The sequence below is a fragment of the Buteo buteo genome, chromosome 2 (assembly GCF_964188355.1).
Source record: "Buteo buteo chromosome 2, bButBut1.hap1.1, whole genome shotgun sequence".
Classification (NCBI taxonomy): domain Eukaryota; kingdom Metazoa; phylum Chordata; class Aves; order Accipitriformes; family Accipitridae; genus Buteo; species Buteo buteo.
In genome coordinates, this window is record NC_134172.1 from 61098276 (window position 1) to 61116805 (window position 18530).

The following is an 18530-nucleotide window of genomic DNA, read 5'->3' on the forward strand; positions in this document are numbered from 1 at the left end:
TACCTTTGAGCTGCAAAGGAACTAAGTCACCTGCAAACTGCTCATGAAGATACCACATAAATACCAGAGGAACCTTATGCTACAAGGGAGTAAATGAACAAGGCAGCATGATGTCAAGGGGTGACAACAAACAAGGCTATGGGAAACTGAAGGTTAATTTCAAATAAAGCAGCAATAGAGAATCTTGGTTTCAGGAGTACGTCATATTTTACAGCACCTTTGCAGCAGTTTTTTTAACAGATTATTTATAAACAGGATATTCTGATAAGAAGGAAAGATACTTATTCAATATGATGCATACCCTGTTTGGTTTTTTTTTATGCTGAAAGGACTTCACATAGCAGTACAATCTCTGCTCAGGAAATTTCAGTTTATGGCAGTAAATTACTATTTATAAGCAAGACAAGAATATTAAATCTTATCCCTAATGCTTGCTGTACAATAAGTGCTGAAGAAGAGAAAAAGACAAGACCTTATAAAGCAAAACCCAGCCTCTTGAAAGTAGAGAAATGTTGTTTTTCTGTGTCATAGTTTAAGAATAGTTGGACAGAAGAATCAATCTGAGGCTGAAAACCACAGTCCTAGTTTGAACTTAGCATTGTGTTCAAAGCCCAAAAGATCAGCAAAGCCCAGATCTCCAGATTTTGGTCATCAGACTAGTAATTGTTTTAATCTGTTTTTCTAAATTGCAACAGCACAAAAACAAAATGAAAGAAAAGCCCATGGACAATAACATTCAGAAAATAAATTCCACCAAGAAAATAAACTCTATAAGTATTTACCTGTTTAACAGGAAAAAAAAAGTATATATTTTACGTTAGGACTTATTTTAGAAAATGCATTTCAAAGTGCTCTAGCACAAATATAATAAAGTTGCCATGACTCACAGCGTGGTTTTCAAAATGTCACAAAATTCCTTTTACATATATGTATATGAAATTAATTTCAATAAAATGGTCATTAAAAAAATCTTTTTTATCTGTGAGCCACCTAAACATATAAAATTCTCCTCGAATAGCTAAACATGCAGACAGGCTGCATATCTAAGCTGACCAGAACAGCTGACCAGGCATTACTTTAAAATCCTGTTCAGAATAGTTTGATGGCCAGCAATGTCTGTCTTGGCCTCAGAAACATCGCTGATGAGAACAAAACATTTGGTCCCCCCTAACTAGCAATGCTTCCTTACATTTTTCTGTTGGACAACTCTCTAACTTCAAAACTTCCTGTAATTGGCCTGATTTTTTTCCAGCCAAAAAGAACTTTCTTAAAAATTCAAACTACATTTGAGAACTGCTAAGAATTACTTTACAATATTTCCTCTTAGCATGCTGCATAAATGACTACCTTTCAATGACTTCCTTCCTCTGAGTTAGATGGACTATTTCACATTGGGGAAAACTAAGTAATTTTTACTCAATGCAACTTTTAAATCCTGATGATACTATCAAATACCACAATTTAGTGCGATATACAAAGAAGTCATACATTACTACTACAGACAGTTCTACCTTTTTTTTTTTCCTCTTTATTAACAGTATGTTTTTCCCCTTTCTGCAAAACTATTCCCATGAGGCCTCATTTTACAAAGCATAGAACAGAAAAGGCAAATAAGAGTGCTTCTGAGCCTTACATCTTAAAATGACATAAAATAACTTAAATAAGAGTGAATGACATAATTCACCTCAGTGCCTACTTGTTGTTTACCCTACACTCCCAATGAAGCCAGGCAGCTCTGACCACTGGGATCACATTCAATAATGGTAATTATGATAAAGTAATATATTTTACAGAAGTCCCATTCTACACTGTTATGGCATGGGGTTTCAGTAGTAACTGTGGTTGATTTTTCTAGATTACCTAGTAGCCGCTGACAAGAAGACAAAAGAAGATTTGAGAACCATAGTTAAAGTTTAAGCCTAATAGCTACAGTAATTGATTAGTTCTCCATGGATTTTCTTTGGTCATTGAGGTGCATACAGAGACTACAGGAGATTATTTTATTGCATAATTTTTGCAGTGCAGCAGGGTACCTTGACAATGGGTTGGATATCACCCTCCTGACAAAAACCATGGGGGAGGGATCAGAGTGAAGAAAACTCAGCCAGCAAAATCACTCCATAACAAGCAGGGGGTAGGATTTCCTTCCTGGGAAAGCAGCAAGATTTCTGGCCACACAACTCTGAGAACTCAGTAGATATCTGAGGTCTCTTGGGGGACAGAGTCATTTTTACAGGGAGTTGCTTCCCACTTCAGTCCCAGCGGTATCAGAAGCCTTACCCAGTTCCCTGGCCACTTAGTTCTATTTAATAGCTAACATGTTGAAAAAGGCTCCATGAAACATGGTTATATCAGGTTTACTGAACCACAGTTAGGACAGAGGGTTAAGCAGCAGATGCATAAGTGGTGCAAAGCTGGTTTTGTTTTGGGGGTGGATGCAAAGAGGTTGAAAGTAGATATGGAGATGATGAAGGTTGATGGCTTAAGACATCCTGAAAAATAATGTCTCATTTTATCCACAGATCAAGCGAGCACAAACCACAGCAAATGTCACAACCACTGCTGAAGCAGCACAGAAGTGAGTTGGAGGGAACTCTTCTACAGCTAGAACAGGAGTTGGTGAACCCCTGTTGAGGAAACCACCAGGAGTGTGGGATGTGGAGATGGCGCACGCAATTGCATCCTCCAGAAACTAAGCTGAGAATAGCAGCGCTTTCTGTATCTGCCATCTAAAAGACCGCAACTTGTAATTTAGTATGAAGCAGCAACAGCCAGGAGAGGCCTCGTTCAAATGCCTGTTTTTACACTTGATCCAAGTCTCAGTTATTTTCAGTTCCGAGAATCTTTTATTGACATCTCAACTCACTTTCAGGAATCCAGACATGAGCCTGAACACTTCCAAACCGTAGGCCAAAGTCTTCTCAAAGGTTACCTCAGTCGTTGGGTGTTGCATTTCAGGCACCTTGCATGGACCTGACTTTCAGAAGGTGAATACTCAGCACTTTCTAAAAACTCAACCCTCAAAGCACCCTCCAACTGGATTAATAAAAATTAAGGCACTCAAAAATTGCTAGTTAGTTTTGAAAAATCTTACCCATAACTAGAACAGATTGATTGACAAGAAAAACAGAAATCACAGTTAACCATAAAAAGATCCATGTCTTGCTGTGCTCAAGGTACTTATAGTGTAAACTTTATTCATATTCATAGTGACATAGTTAATGGCAAAAGGGTTTGCCCTTTATGTCCAGTAACCATATTTTACTCTGTATCTCTAGAGAGCAGGAGTCTGTATAAGCAATGAGAGAGGGGAGAAAAAAAGTTGATGGATTACCAGTTTTTCTTCTGGTGGTGAATTCAGCTGTCTGGAATCGTGAATGTTAGTACAGGAGGAAACGAGATAGTTATTTCTTGTCAAAACTGTGATATAACAAATGTTAATATAATCGCAAAGGGAGGTACAGTTCAGAATATCTTTTAAAAAAAAGATAAAACATATCCTGAAACAAAGGTTGCTTTTAACTATGTGTAAACAGTCTTTGATCAATCAACTGAATCCTTAGAAAGGGCTGATATATCGCAAAACGTAACACAACACCCATACTGCAGTTAGGAAGTGCTTAAACTTTGCTCACAGAAAGGATGCTAGTAGTTGGCAGGACACCCAACCAAAATTATTAGAATGGAACTTTTTTGTATAAATTAGCACAGTCCTCTCCTTCCGGAAGCTGCAATCAGTACAGAGTAAAGTGGATTGGTACTGCTGCATTATAAATGCATTTGACATCAGATAGAAATTCCTCCTGAGGGTCATCTTCAGATTTCATGGCTTTTCTGCCTCCTCTGCTGCATCCTCAGACAAACCTATAAAGCAGAAAAGAGATGCTTAAAAATTCAGCGTACTTGGCAACTACATGCACTATATTGTTGTAAAAGCCTTGGTTATAGCTGGAGGAAACAATTTATTACATGCAAAACAGGATAAAAATGCATAACTTGCAAATTCAAGCACTCACAAGTTTAGAAAATACAAAAAAATTCAGGCAATTTCACATCAGCTGTTTTATGCATATGATGGGTGATACAGTCTAAGTTATAAAATAATAGAATACTTTTACATCAGAAAAAAATGACCAAGAACAACTGGGCATATGATCTGAGACACAGTTACTCCATCTACTTGCACTTTGCCTGCCCCTTTTTCTAGGTAGAACTGGTAATACCAATTCCAAAACAATAGAAAATTAGGCTCCATAAACTCATTAACAAGGGGGGTTTTGTTGGTTGTTTTTTTTATATAAGACTAACACCTAACACTTTGGGCAAGGGGAAAATAGCAACACGCCTGTATCGAAGATAACTTCTGCCTTAAACCAAGAGTACAAGTTTCCTATTTTCAAATACCAGTTCAAGAGATGAATCCATCTTGGATTGGATATTAATCTTTGCAAATAAACCTGACAGAATTGGAAAAGTGGGTAGAAACTCATAAGAATTTGCTTGGAATGTCTAGGGAGGAAAAAGAACAGCGGATAATCACACAGATTTGTATATGCATATACCTGTATGACTTCAAATTAAAGTGATTATTTAACCCAGCAGTTTCTTACATGTCCACTATTAGTTTAGGTTGAAAATGATTTAACTTAAATCCTTTTCTAATAAATTTAAAGCAATCCAAAATAAATTGGCACCATCTCCAAATGATATATGAATAATAATAAAAATAACACACAGCTTTTATGGGTTGTGGGGTTTATGTCTTTTTTTCCTTATGAGCCATCTCTGAAGAAGGCTGAATTCCCCACACACCCTGTGAAGTGAAATGATCCAGCAGGTCAGCAGAATAAAATTTGAGCATGCAGGTCTTCTAAACCCAAGACACCAGTTGCTTGTCAGCCCGACTGCCTTCACAATCATGTTCAAACAGAATTTAGCACCAACAATCTATGTAATATTAAAAGAATATGCTTTCATTTAGGTCCATGCAATTCCACATGAATAAACAATCTAGATTTCTTTTTCAATTTTTATTTTACACTACCAGTGTTTTTTGGTGTTTGGGGATTTCAGTATTTACAATGGTTTTCATAGCTGATGGTGCTAAACTGAACAAATTTTATCTCAAGCCTTGAGACTGAAGGAAAGCATCAGTGAAGCTAACAGAGCAGGAGATCAAGGATAAAATTGCCAAGATACAAAAGACTAAAGCAGTAAATTTCAGCAACAGCTGGAAGCCCAAGGGGCTAAGAAGCTCCCCTTACTGAAGCTTCTACTTTTTTTTTTCTTAAAGGACAATTAAAAATACCATGTTAAGAGCTGACTTGGGTTTACAAAGGTCAGCCCTCGAATGGTAGTTCTTTTGTTTAAAACTCTTACCAAATAGCACATGCTGGGATGCCAAAGGGACCAGCAGCAGGTCCCATCTTGTTTCGTTAATGATCTCGGGGAAGGAGTTAGGCAGCATGATAATGAAATGTGCAGATTATAAGAAACCAAGATGAGCTACAAATACTGAAGAGGAAAGAAAAATATTGCTCTAGGACTAAGACATTAACAAGGCTGAGAGAAGATAAAAGGAGATACTGCTTGAAATATATCATGGAAATAATTTCAGACACAGATACTTGCTGAGGAAAGCCCTGCAGAAGTAGCATGGTGGGAAAAGCTGTTAAAGACATGCATTTGCAATGAAATACCCCATGTAGCTCAATGCAGTGTAGAAGCCACTGCAGAGCTCACAGTTAATACTGTTCCTGACTATATAGCTTTGTCGAGATCATACCTGGAGCTGTTTACAGCTCTGTACTACATAAAAAGATACTGGAGAATATCTTACTTTCCCACCATAATCAAGGAGAAGAGTTTGCAAGAATTGTGAAACTGGTTTCTGCATGCTCTTACAAAAGCTGGACACGCACATGTTTCTCGGATGAGAAACAGCAAAAAGGTGGTATGATTATGGTCAGCTTTTTGTACTTGAAGAGAATAGCCACAGATTTTCTAGAGACCAAGAGGCACTAACCTGTGCATTAGCACTGCCCACTAAGTTGCACACTTAAAACATGGTACACTGCCACTGCACAGTGCCCTCAACTTCAATACATTTCAGGACTGGCTAGAGGACATCTAAGAAGCGTAACAGTACAGAAATTAAGGAAGGGAGGTTTACAAAAATATTGGGGCGGGGGGGAAACCTTAATGAAAAGGCTGTAATATCCTAAAGCATCTTTTCCTTTATTAGGCTGAAAACATAACATGTTAAAAATTAAAATGTAATTATAAAATTATAACGTAAAAAAATTTGAGCCATAAAATAGTGCCCAAGATACTGCTTTCAAAACCTGTTACATACATGACATTGACTTCTTACAAATAACCCCTGTGTCTACTTCTACACATTGCCATGCCAAAATGGGCAATGTGAATGATTACTTTCAAACTCATGAAACACAGTGGATCCACTAAACCTAATGCGTTAACTGTAATTATGGGCTGGCAGAACTGAAGTAATATAGCAGGATTTCCCTCAATTTCACACAGCTTTGCCCAACAGCACTATACACAGCTATAGGGAACCTGGAATACTTCTGCATGGATCAAAGAACTACCACATGAGTAAACTGTGGGAGAGGTGAGCTGACAGGTGACGTACAGACTGCAGCTATTTTTATTGTGTAACTACAAAATGGGAGGCAGTATGAAAACATGGCTTGCAATAATCAGCCTTCCCACCTCTACCCTGTATTTTTTCAGCACAAATTATTTATTAGTCATCTAGGAGAACAACAGTAATTTCACATTGATCTAACTGGCACATGCTATGTCATAGTAGGTGAGATGATTAACATCAGAGAGGTTTATCATCAGTATATTCTGACAAGCTTAGGCAGATCCTAAGAAATACAGGGTATAAAATTAAAAATTCTGTAGATTAAGGCTCCTTTACCTCATTGCATCAGGACAAAAAGCTTCCTTCCATCTTCATATCCCCTATTATGAAGTTCTCAATGTTTCATGTTATAGATCAACCAAAAATCCTACCAGAATAATACTGGCCTGAGCACACACTTGGACAAATGTATATAAAAAGGTTTATGTCTCTATTTATCAACACCATTAGGAACTGGGAAGCTGCTTTTGGGAATAATTGTGATAAATTTTAACTCCTCTGCAGCAGGCAACCCCAGGAGTTTTTGGAGGTAAGTTTTCAAAACAGAGTTAAAATATATGATTAACTTAATATCCTGATTAGTAACATGAGATTGCATATATCCGAAGTGAAAACCAGAATCCACCTTCAGTCACTTAAATCCCTCAAACTGTTTTGTGTATTTGTCAATCAGAGCACATTAGCACCCTCATGAAAGCAGCTTCTATAAACAGACACAGAGTACCTCAGTCGTATTAATTTGCCTCTTGAAAAGCATGACTTAATGCATACACATCATTGAGTCACAGAAAGTTCATTTGCAGATCAAAATGTATTTTTGAGTCTTGAAAACTGAGAGTTCAAAGAAAATCAGTTACAGTGATGGAAGCACCAAAGACAGCTAAAAACCCCCAACTTTCCTGGAATTATTATTCATGCAGTTAGAGGAAAAAAAAACCCAACCAAACAAAAACCCCAAAATATTTAAAGGGAGGGATAATATTTGAGCATGATGGCAGAAGGGAGGAGAAAGGTTCATTTTCTGTAGTCATAAATTGTTCACACTAAGCATGATGGTGTAAGGTTTAAAGATGTTCAGGTTAAAGAATTAGGCGATGGAAGAAACTACCCAGGGAGGTGGCTGAGTCAAGAGTGAGAGAGGTTTGCAAAGACAGAGTAGATGAAATCCTAGTGGGGATTAGTGAAAAGGAAGATACACAGGCTTTGAACTGGATGACCTAAAGGATCTTCTCCAATCCTATCATTTATGCTGTTATGATTCATCCTAAGGAGAACATTTTGGACTCTCATGAATTACTGGCTGAGTTTCCTGGATACTATTGTACATTAGTCTACTCTGAAGCATGCATAAAACTAAGTCAAAGTTGGCTATGAAGTGTTTGATCTACAGTATTCAACAGTCCCCAGTCTCTTTTTCATACAGTGACTCAGAAAAAGGGCTGTTATAACAAAACAACAAAAGTTATTTTGAGTTCAGATTAAGTTAGAGAAGGGAGGCACCATTTTCTTCAGCTATTCCCACCTAAAAGAAAAGAGGAAAAAACCACCCCATCTCATGGCCTGATGGTTAACATTGCTATTTCTAGACCTGACATAAACTAGCCTTAGAACAAACTACAGCTTTAAAGTAACTGTTTTTCATAAAATTTTGGATCCTAAACTAAATGTTCCAAGTGACCAAAGCTAATAACTCTTTTTTACTTTTTTATTAACAAGAGATGACAAATTTTTCCCAGCGCCTTCAAGTCACATTTCTGAAAATCATGATAATTTTCTTTTTAAGAACTCCATTTATTCACCGATAATAATTTTCATTATCATTATAAACTGCTTGAGGAATATATCCTTTTTCTTAGCATAAAATCTTTATTCCATGGACACAACCCAAAAGGTTTTTCAGAAAGTTTAAGAAAGTGACAATATCTCGCTTATCCCAGGCAAACTGGCACAGTAGAGCTTGGAGTGCAAAAGGGGTTAGTGCAAAATCATCAACTTTAATGCAGTGCAGAAGATTTATCATGATGGACAAGCTACAAACTCTTCTACACTAACGGGAGAAACTGGACTTGATCAATATTCTATATCACTTTTTATGGAATAATAAACTGAGAGTGAGCCTTACCATTGCCTCCCAAGTCATCAGTGAGTCGCATACATAATTTAAAAATGATCAGAGTTTTGTATCTGAATGGCAGCTGAATGAGTGGGAAACATGGTCTGACTCATTCATTAAAGAGTTGTGTAAAACAAATAAATTTGTTTTTTATTTAGGAAGTAGTGTGACTGATAGAAAGGACTTCATTCAGTGAACTTTTCTTTGTCCTAAGGCACCATACACATCACAGGATGGATAATGTGAAACAACAATTTCCATCACTCTTAAATACACCCCCTACTAAGTGCAACTAACGTGACCAAGTCCAACCTGTATGAAGCTATCAACAGTTAAATTTCTAAACAGCCACAAAACAGCAGGGGTAGAAGTGGCAGCTCTTACCTTGAGGACAGCAGGGTCTATTCCCACAAAACTTAAAAAAACTTGCTAAAAATCTTCCTTTTGTCATTCAGACTTAATAGTGACATGTAATAGCAGTGTAACACAGCGGAGATAACAAGGAGGTAATGACAACGGTAGCATTTATCAAGTGTCCACGTATTTATTTTTTTTTTATTAACTTTCAAACACCTTACAAAGTTCTTGTGCCTTCATGCCCCCAGGCAGCAGCCCTCAATGGAGACTGCAGATGTGGGCTTGTGGCAACTCAGGCCGACTGTGAAAAATGACACGTTAGGAAAAGTGACAGTGCCCCTTCCAAGGCAATTTCTTAATTTTGTTTCTTTGTTTTCCAAAGTACAGCAACTAAATATCCCTATCATTAATTTTATCCTGACAATTGGTAACTTATGCTGTGCTTGTTTTGTATAATGCTGTTGTCTTCAACCTTAATTATATTATATGGTGCACACACACAAACTTACGTACCCATACACATCCCTACTACAAAATTTTCCGCTGAGAACCCCAACATCTAAAAGCATTAGAGCTGCCACCAATGGGTCCAAGGAATGAACAACTAGACTGAATTACTGCCCATCTGTTTTGGGTAAGGTAAGGAGGTGTGCACCAGGCCACAGTTCCTGGGATTATCAAGCACTCAAGCTGTAAATGGTAGAGTTCAGACTCCTACATTTATAATGTTGCAAAGTTTCTATGCTTTCTTTAGGTCTTTCTTCTGCTTTGTATTTGGAAAATGTGCAAGACATATGAAATGTTTCTAATATGAAGTTACTAAATTTGAACATCAGGAAAAACATCCAGTGACATGATCAATAATTCCCAAGGCGCACAGCTGCTTCTTCTAATGATCCCCCACACACATATATATACACACACTCCCCTATACACACATATATACAAACTGCTGGAATAAACACGTTCTGTAAGAAACAAGGAGCTGCTGAAACACCAAATCTAGCTTACATTTATAGATATCAAGGAGAGAAGAACAAGAAGATTGGGATGCTGTTTAGTTTGAAGCAATGTAGAACTCTGTAAGCAGCACTCTAAGCTCTGTTCCAGAACAAAAAAAACCAAAAAAACCAAACCAACCAAACAAAAAAAATTCCAAAAATTATTACAGAGCAAACTGTATATGCTTGCAGGAAGACAAGCTGCTTAAAAAGCAGTTACCTATCTGAAATGAAGTCATTGATCATTACTGCAGGAAATGTAAATTCAATGAAGCCAAAATTTTGGATGAAAAATGCCTATTTTCTCCAAATACCTGACTTATCACAATCACCTATCAAATCCTGGACATTTTTCTAGGAAAGTTTGCAAATTTTTTGAGACATGGTTGTTTTCATTTAGAGATGATCACAAGAAGTCATCACAAATGACACATTTTAGCTGGAACAGATATTTCCTGTCAGGAATTAAATCCCTAAAAATGAGTTTGCTTTTCAGTGGCCAAACCTCCCTTCTTTCTAATTAGCTATCAGCCTTTGTTAGGGCATTAAATTAATTCAGTGGCTTCTATGGCAAATACATACAACACAAATCTAAAACTTGACTAATCATGGCCACACAAATGTCAATGCTTCAATTTATTCTTCATCACGCTTATATCTTCCCATTCACTGAGACCCAAAATCCTACTAAGCTTTTCAGAACTGTTGGCTCTTGAATAATTTGCTGTCAGAAAAAAAAAAAAAAAAAAAAAAAAAATCAGGGCCATGTACACTGAGATTAGAGAGATAATAATATATTAAAAACAGGGTCTCTTTTGCATAAGTCTTATATAAGACATAAATCTTTGCTTTTTCCTGGGGAGAAGTAATGCCATAGTAATCAGTCTTTTGCCTGCTTGATTGGCTGTGCTGGTTTTTTGTCTTCCCAGACAGACAGACCGACCAGCCAGCTGACTATTAACAAATCCTTTATCTTCCCAGATGAGTGATCACCATGACAGATAGGCAAAACTCCAGGGGTAGGTTAGCTTTAGGGCAAGATTTTCCACCATTTTCATATGAATGGCAGCGAATCCTACTCCTGGAGACAGCCCCCCAGTGTCTGCCTGCAGGAAGATCTAAGATCCTTCACTGATATGATATACATACATACGTATATATATATATATATATTTTGCAGTCAATTTCTACTCCTTATAGGTTGGTTGCAACTCATAATCAACATCTGAAGACCTACAACCTCCCTGTTAGTATAACTTCAAACATTCCTCATCTACCTATGCAAACTTTAGCTAATACTGAGCAAACTTTCCAGCTGAGATGATCTTCCTTAGAAAACTGCAAATGCAGGTCAAACAAACCATCAGTCAAATTTCTGCTGAATTTGTCAGATCAATTTGTTTAAAAAAAGTAATTACAGCATTTTTTATATTTTCAAAATCTTTTGAATTTTCATTTCACCCTGAAGTATTGCAAATAAGCTTCCTTGAACATAATGTGCTTGTTTTTTTAAAAAAAAAACAAACAACACACTTAAGTTAGCAGATACAAAGTCTAAGCGAAATACTTCATTTGAGGAGAAAACGAGAAACCTGAATCAATCATTGGAGGTTGTCCCAAAATAACAAATTTTCTAATTTTTTTGCTTCAAGTCAGAAACTTAAAAAAACCCCAGTTATTCACAGTCCTCTACTCTTGTTAAGAGTGTACCTGTATCTTAAGTCAAAATAGTGCAGTTATCCTTTTAATATGCATGATACAATTGTCAGAATGAAGCTTTCAACAAATTTAGCTACAATATCTATATGCAAAGTACATGCAGCTTTATTCAACACCAGCTTCAGTAAAACATAGAATAAAAGCTATGTTAGGTCTATAGGGGAAAAAACCCACCTTTTTATAAGTTAGTCTGTATCAGACTTGCATTTGGGGCCTGTGCTGTGCTTCTTGTGCAAGTTTAACTTGTATGGCCACAAAACAACTTAGTATCTTCATACAAAAACATCAGTTTCTCCAGTAGAGATTTCCAACATTTTCTTTATAGCCTACAGTACGCATAAGCCCATGGCTCCTCAGTACCAGAAAGATAGTACAAAATAGAAGAAATTCCAAAAGGAACAGCATAAATAATTGTGTGATTTTGTGGAAAACAGAAAAGACGAGAGGGAGCAAAATAAAATAGCTAAAGGCAAAGCAAGATTAGGAATTGTTTAGTGCTACAAAGAGATATGAAAGAGGATCAAGAAGATGAAGTCAAGGAAAGGAATATTCAAGGCTGCTTTAATGATGTGTATTCTCCCAAGGCAAGTGGTGGAAGCCACATGGCTTATGACATTTGCAAATTAGTACCACAATGAAGACAACAATCTGGTGGTGTCAGGGAGATGGTCAAGCTGATATAACGAGAGTTTTCCATTTCTAACTCCTATTATCATACAACCAATCTGAGGTACTACAAATTCCTAAGTGTTTTGTAATATTCACCAAAGCATCAGCTTTTGCTTACCATCAAGTATTCAGCAACTGAATACTCTTCCGTATGTTGCTCCTTTTAACAAGGGAACATTACAGTGCAAATGATACAATCATATTCGAGATTTCCATGGTTTCTTCTGGAAATAACATACAACAGGATTTTACCATTTGATGTCATTTTTCCTTTGGAGTCTTGTGGGAAAAAGACATTGGTAGAGAGGCAGGTTTGAGGAAAAATGTGTTTAAAAAAAACAAAGGAAAAAGAATACTCGTGTAATACTTTCCAATCTTGAATGTCACACATTCCTTTTAAGCTACACTACATGAGAAAAATGCTGTGAGTTTTTTTCCAAATGCAATCTTTTGATAAGTCTCAGTGTTGGCTTAAAAGCAAAAGAACAAAATAAAAAGAGTCTGTATTAAAGTAACAGATGAAATTTCTTCTAAATGGACACTTAACTCCTTTCTATTGCTCACCAAAAATCTGTATCTGCTTTTTTGTCATTGTTGTTTTGGTTTTTTTGGGTCTCCCCCCCAGGCTAAAATCTTATCTTTGCAAATGCAAAGAATGATTTTTGGGGGTAGAAAGGTAATGTAATAGCAGTTCATATTTTTTCTCTGATATATATTCTACACAGTCTTAATATCTCACTATACCAAAGACCTGTAATGTAATTCTCCTTATTTCCACTGCTTTTCCACTGGTATCAGTCTTTTTTCATACAGATGGAAGTAGAGTCACCCCCTGCTACACCCTCTGGATAATATTTTCAGGCATATCTTGGCCATAGTAGCTATAATGGCAATTTCAGTACTCACAACAAAAATTGTAAAGCTACTTAGATTTGATGATCCAATTCAGGATTCCTTAAGGCCTGGGCATTTCTGAACAACCACTAGAAATTTCTGGGCCCTCCAATCTCACACCAAAATCAGCAGAACCAGAAGGAGGGCAGTACTTCACAAGACTGAGCCTTTTAGTGAGACAAGAGGAGTCAAAAGAATATCATTAGACATAATAAAGGGGGATGAAAGATGATGTTTAGCGCTTACATTGTTGAAATTAGCTGTGGCAGAGACTGTCCTTGATAAGAAGAGCTGGCCCCAAGAACTAGCCAATGAGGCAGAGACAGTTCCTGATAAGAAGCAGGAGTTGGCCCCAAGAGCCAGCCAAGACTGGTCTTGCGGCTTGGGTAAATACCAAGAAACCACTGAGCCTGCACAAGAAAAAAGATTATTAGCGATGACAAAGAGGAGTCATCTATCTTCATCTCTGCGGCCACCAGATGACCACCATAAAGAGGCACTGCGCAAGCGCAGTTGAGAGGAGACTATGGAAATGACCTCTCGGAGCTAATTTTAATATGAAGCGGGGATAGGTCATGCATATGTATAGGCGTATTGTGAATATGTAACACTTGACTGTATAAACTTGAGGCGAACTACCGAGTCGGGCGCGCACGACTACCTCCCGTGCTGCCCAGCACTGAATGAACATACCTACTTTACAATCTTACTGATTGTGGAGTCTGTTTTCTGCACGTCATTAGCACCTCCAGGAAGGGCAGTAGAAGCCAACACACCCGCATCTAAGGCTTGGAATGATGAAAGTAACCGTTTTAAATGTATTATGGATTTTCTCATGGGCTCAGGAAGCAATAAAAACTAAGTATAGTCAGACTGCATGAGAGCAATACAACTTTCATAATTTTCTGTGACTTTAGGGAAAACATGCTCAACTTTTATATACAGCCAATGCAGTATTACAAATTTTCAAGAAACGTCACTGCTACGGGATTCCTACAAAAAACGCAGGTTATGTTGAAATTACTGTCTTCTGCAAGGACACTGCTCAAAATAATTTTGTGTCATGTAAATGGGTTGAGTTTAATTACAGTGCAACACAACTAACTGTCCTAGATCACTGGCTTCTCATTGAACTGGATACCAATGATGCTAGGAACAACAAACAATTTCATTATGGTGGTAATGTAATGTTAAGATTATTTCCTCATTGACTAATAAGGTAAGTGCCCAAACAAAGCTAAGAAAGCTAAGACAAACATGCTAAATCAGAAAAAACCCCAAAGATCCAATAAGGTAAACAATTTCCAGAAAATACACTGAAATACAGTGAGAAGATCTTTTGTTATGCAGTGCTTCAGTTTATCAATCACTTTGCAGTTCTTTCCAACTTTGGAAGAAGTTTAAGCAACATCAGTGGCTTGGTACATTTAGAAACAAAATGCTAAATCCCAACATAGTTAAAGAGTATGCCACAAATATTTAAAAAAAAGATCTTTGATTTAAGGTCAGGTACTGTAAACACTTACCGTGATTTATGCATAAGTAATTCCACTGAACTTAAGGAGTCCTACAGGAATTCTCAAACATGTAAATGCTTGCAGAAGTAGAGCCTAATTTTCATGGTATATGTTTTTTTAGGCTGCTAACTGATTTTTTATTCTGATAAGTAGTATAATATTATCAATTAAATATTATTAATTAAGGCAAACAAATGATCTCTCTTCAAGTATGAAAGTCAGGTTTCCCAGACTCAGCAGTTGTATCTATATAGCAGAGAAAGAGCTGCCTTTGGAGCCGTTTTACCTCCACAGTCTGCCTCTTGTCCACCTGAAATAGCCTAAAGAGAGTTTAGTCATGCTTGAAAGCAACCTACCTGACAGAGGAACCTCACAGGCTTCTTTATACTTCAATTCAATTTAATGCTGTTCTTCACTACTTGATGCACACAAGTTCCACAAACCTGTGCCTGAAGACATCATCTAGGCCACCATCACCTGTCCTTATTTATGTAAGCAATAACATATGCCTCGCCAAGAAGGTGGACATCCAGGTTTTCACAAGCCACCTTGAAGCCAGTGAAAGTTTTCCTCAACAACATAAATCTGCTCCTGCTTAGAGTATAGGACAGAGCTTTAAGATTCAGGCTTACTAGTTCAGAGAGTAGCCAAGTACTCATGCATGATACTTAATCAGCTCCAATTCCAGTTCAGAAAACTGTCTCCAATCACTTAAGCATATGATCAATTGAGATCAGTGGAACTGAACGCACCTTGTATGTGTTCAAGTTGGGTGCATGCACAAGCACTGTCTTAATAAGGAATCTAAGTATAGTCTTAAATGCTTTCCTAAATAATGCCCCAGAATTCTCTAATGCTACAACACGTTAATTCAACCTATATTCCAAAAGTGGTGATATCAATGCATTTATGTATGTATTTCAATATTATTTCAAATTTAAATTTGCTAGAGTATGATTTTTGAAAAATCTTTGAAAAGTGAAAGTGGTTTTGTGTATAATTTTCTCCTTTTCTCTTCCTCTCTCCATCCTTGCTTTTGCTAATGATCTCTGAAAGTCTGGTATAAAACAATTGTGGTGAAACAGAAAATAAAATTAAAAAAAAAAAATCTACATTCATATTCTGAATGAAATGTAAAATGCTAATGAACAATGCTCATTTAGTAACAAAAAGAAAATGAGTTCTGGGGTTTTTTTTTTAATTTTTTTCATTTTGCTGTGCACAGGACTTGCAAGTAATGTTGGTATGCGTTTTTTGTGGGAGGTTTTAGGTCCAAAAAGAATCTGGTGACATCACCCAAGGAAATACCTAAATCATATATTACATTTAACTCAATACAATTTTGTTTAAAACTTTCTTAGGAAACAGATACTTTTCTGTCTCCAAAGTGTTCTCAAAGGAGTTTCTGCTTTTACACATGGCATTTCTGATCTCTCACTGCAGGAGAGCTTTACGTCAAAGTTCACACAGAGCTCCAAAAGCTCCATTGGAGCCTCTCAAGGTGATAGTTTGGGCAAAAATATAAAGAGAGATATGTTATTGAGAGAGATTTTGTTGCAGCAAAAGTGAAATCTAAATACAGTAGATGGAGATCTATCAAAATGTAGACATAGTCCCACTGTGCCTGACCATTATCTGCTTCTGCTAGGATCTTGCAACAAGCTGGATGCTATTCTTCTCTCCCAATGCATTTGCAGTTTAGAAGCCTTGTTGCTGTAATCAGGGATTTTGTTGGAAGAAAGGCAACATACATCACATGTAAGATGTTTTGGAAGGAGCTGTGAATTAAGGTCTAGATAATTTTTGCTTTTAACCCTTACTTGGAAAGGTAAGAGTGTTTTCCAATCTGTCATCCATGAAGTCATGGGTCTGCAGCCCATGAAATCACATTGAACAAGAAAATAAACATCACCCTTGCAATACTTTCAGCTAAAGGTGCAAAGATATGATCATCTGCAGGAAATGGGCCAGCAGAAATACATGATTGTGAAAGTGTGAAAACCACTCATTCAATGGTGTGTGAAGATGAAAAGCAGAGGATCAAATTGCAGTTTTACCAGTGTTCTTTTAAACTACAAATGATGAAAAAGAAAACAGTAAAACATATGAACAACAACAACAACAACGTGTAACGAAGTTTCAAATACACTATTTAAAGTAACACCTACTCTTCTCTCATGCCTTTTGGAAGGCAGTAAAACAGAAGCACTTTTCAGATAGGTCCGGGTATTAGCAACTCATTCCAGGCTCTTCCAGGAAAGACAGAAATATATAAGGAGAATGATAAAGTCTGAATACAACTGGAAACAAATAACTTATTTTTGTGAGATCTTTCTGTGTCGTTTTGACAGACTGAGCTCTGGATTGGACTTGATGACATACTGAGCTCTACAGTTGGACTCAATGATCTTAAAGGTCTTTTCCAACCTAAATGTTTCTATGATTCTATGATTAGTGCAATCTGTCTAAAACTTTGGGTGGAGACTTCTGTAAATCTGAATAAATAATTTTAATTAACTTAATTAGCTGACAGAAATAACACAAGGCTCTACCACATCTTCCCTAAAGGCATGTGCTCATTTGTCCACAAAGCACATAATCTACTTTCTTAATCAATGGGTATTCAACTCATGACAGGAACTGGCACTGGGCTTCAGGGTAGGAACAAAAAGTGACCGGCAAAACTCAATGGGATTATGAGTCAACTGAAGTCATGAGTCAACAGCAGCCTGTTGCTGATTGAATCTGCCTCACCAGTAGGTGTTACTTCAGCCATTAATGCAGATTGCTGTATGGCTGCATGGATATGCATGCCTGCCAAGGTACATTAAAAAATATCCAAACCAAACTAAAATCTGCCAGATTCTGAAAATATCGTGTAACACCCTGCTCTGTAGCTGCAACAGCATCCAAAGTAATGTTTGGGAGAGTTGACCATGACCACACCCATCCCTATGTCTGCAATACAGCCTGAAGGTTTTTCATTGACGGCCATTCCACTTAATCATTCAAAGCAATGCTCGGTTATTTGATTGCTGTGATTTAACACAGTAATAACAATAACCCAGACTATGCTTAAACCACTCACAGTACTTCCCAAACTGTTTATTAGCATTGGCTTCTGCTTTACTAGCTATTTTCAACACCCTTAATACTGAAGCTTGTCCTCTGGCACCTCCAAGAAGACCAAGACTATATGAAAAAGGTGGCCTTATTTTTTATTTAACTGAGTATTTGATAACTGCGCTTTAACTTCACAGTTTATTTAACCTCAGCTCAGGCTAAAGCCAGCTAAAATGCCCTGTGTAACTTTAGGTCCAAGACAAAACTGCATACAGAACACAGTCTCTTTCATTTCTCTGTTAAAATGAAATTCAAGAGCTCCTCTTCAACCCATGAGTCAACTGCAAGGCCATCATTTAATAATCCCATCCTCTTATCGCAATCATAGTCTGAAAATTTAGGTCCCCGTGCTCAACATCTCTGAGCAGAGTATCAGACATATCAGACAAAAGATTTCTGTCATGTTTTCACTAAATCTTATCTTTGAGCTAGTACCTTCCAACAAGTAATTGAGCCTCTTTCTG

At 37.1% G+C, this 18530-nt stretch overlaps 1 protein-coding gene across 6 annotated transcripts in view; it reads right to left on the minus strand.

Moving 5' to 3' along the window:
- Positions 1-234: 234 nt before the first annotated feature.
- The window catches only part of BBS9 (Bardet-Biedl syndrome 9), a 313906-nt gene continuing 295610 nt past the window's right edge, over positions 235-18530 (minus strand). For 3 of the 6 annotated variants that reach the window (XM_075057101.1, XM_075057118.1, XM_075057110.1), the window contains one exon: positions 239-3864. In XM_075057101.1, the coding sequence (XP_074913202.1) occupies positions 3824-3864 (41 nt within the window). In that variant the 3' untranslated portion in view covers positions 239-3823. Of the gene's footprint in view, positions 3865-18530 lie in introns of all 6 variants that reach the window. The other 3 variants (XM_075057134.1, XM_075057095.1, XM_075057127.1) reach the window with 3 other exon arrangements.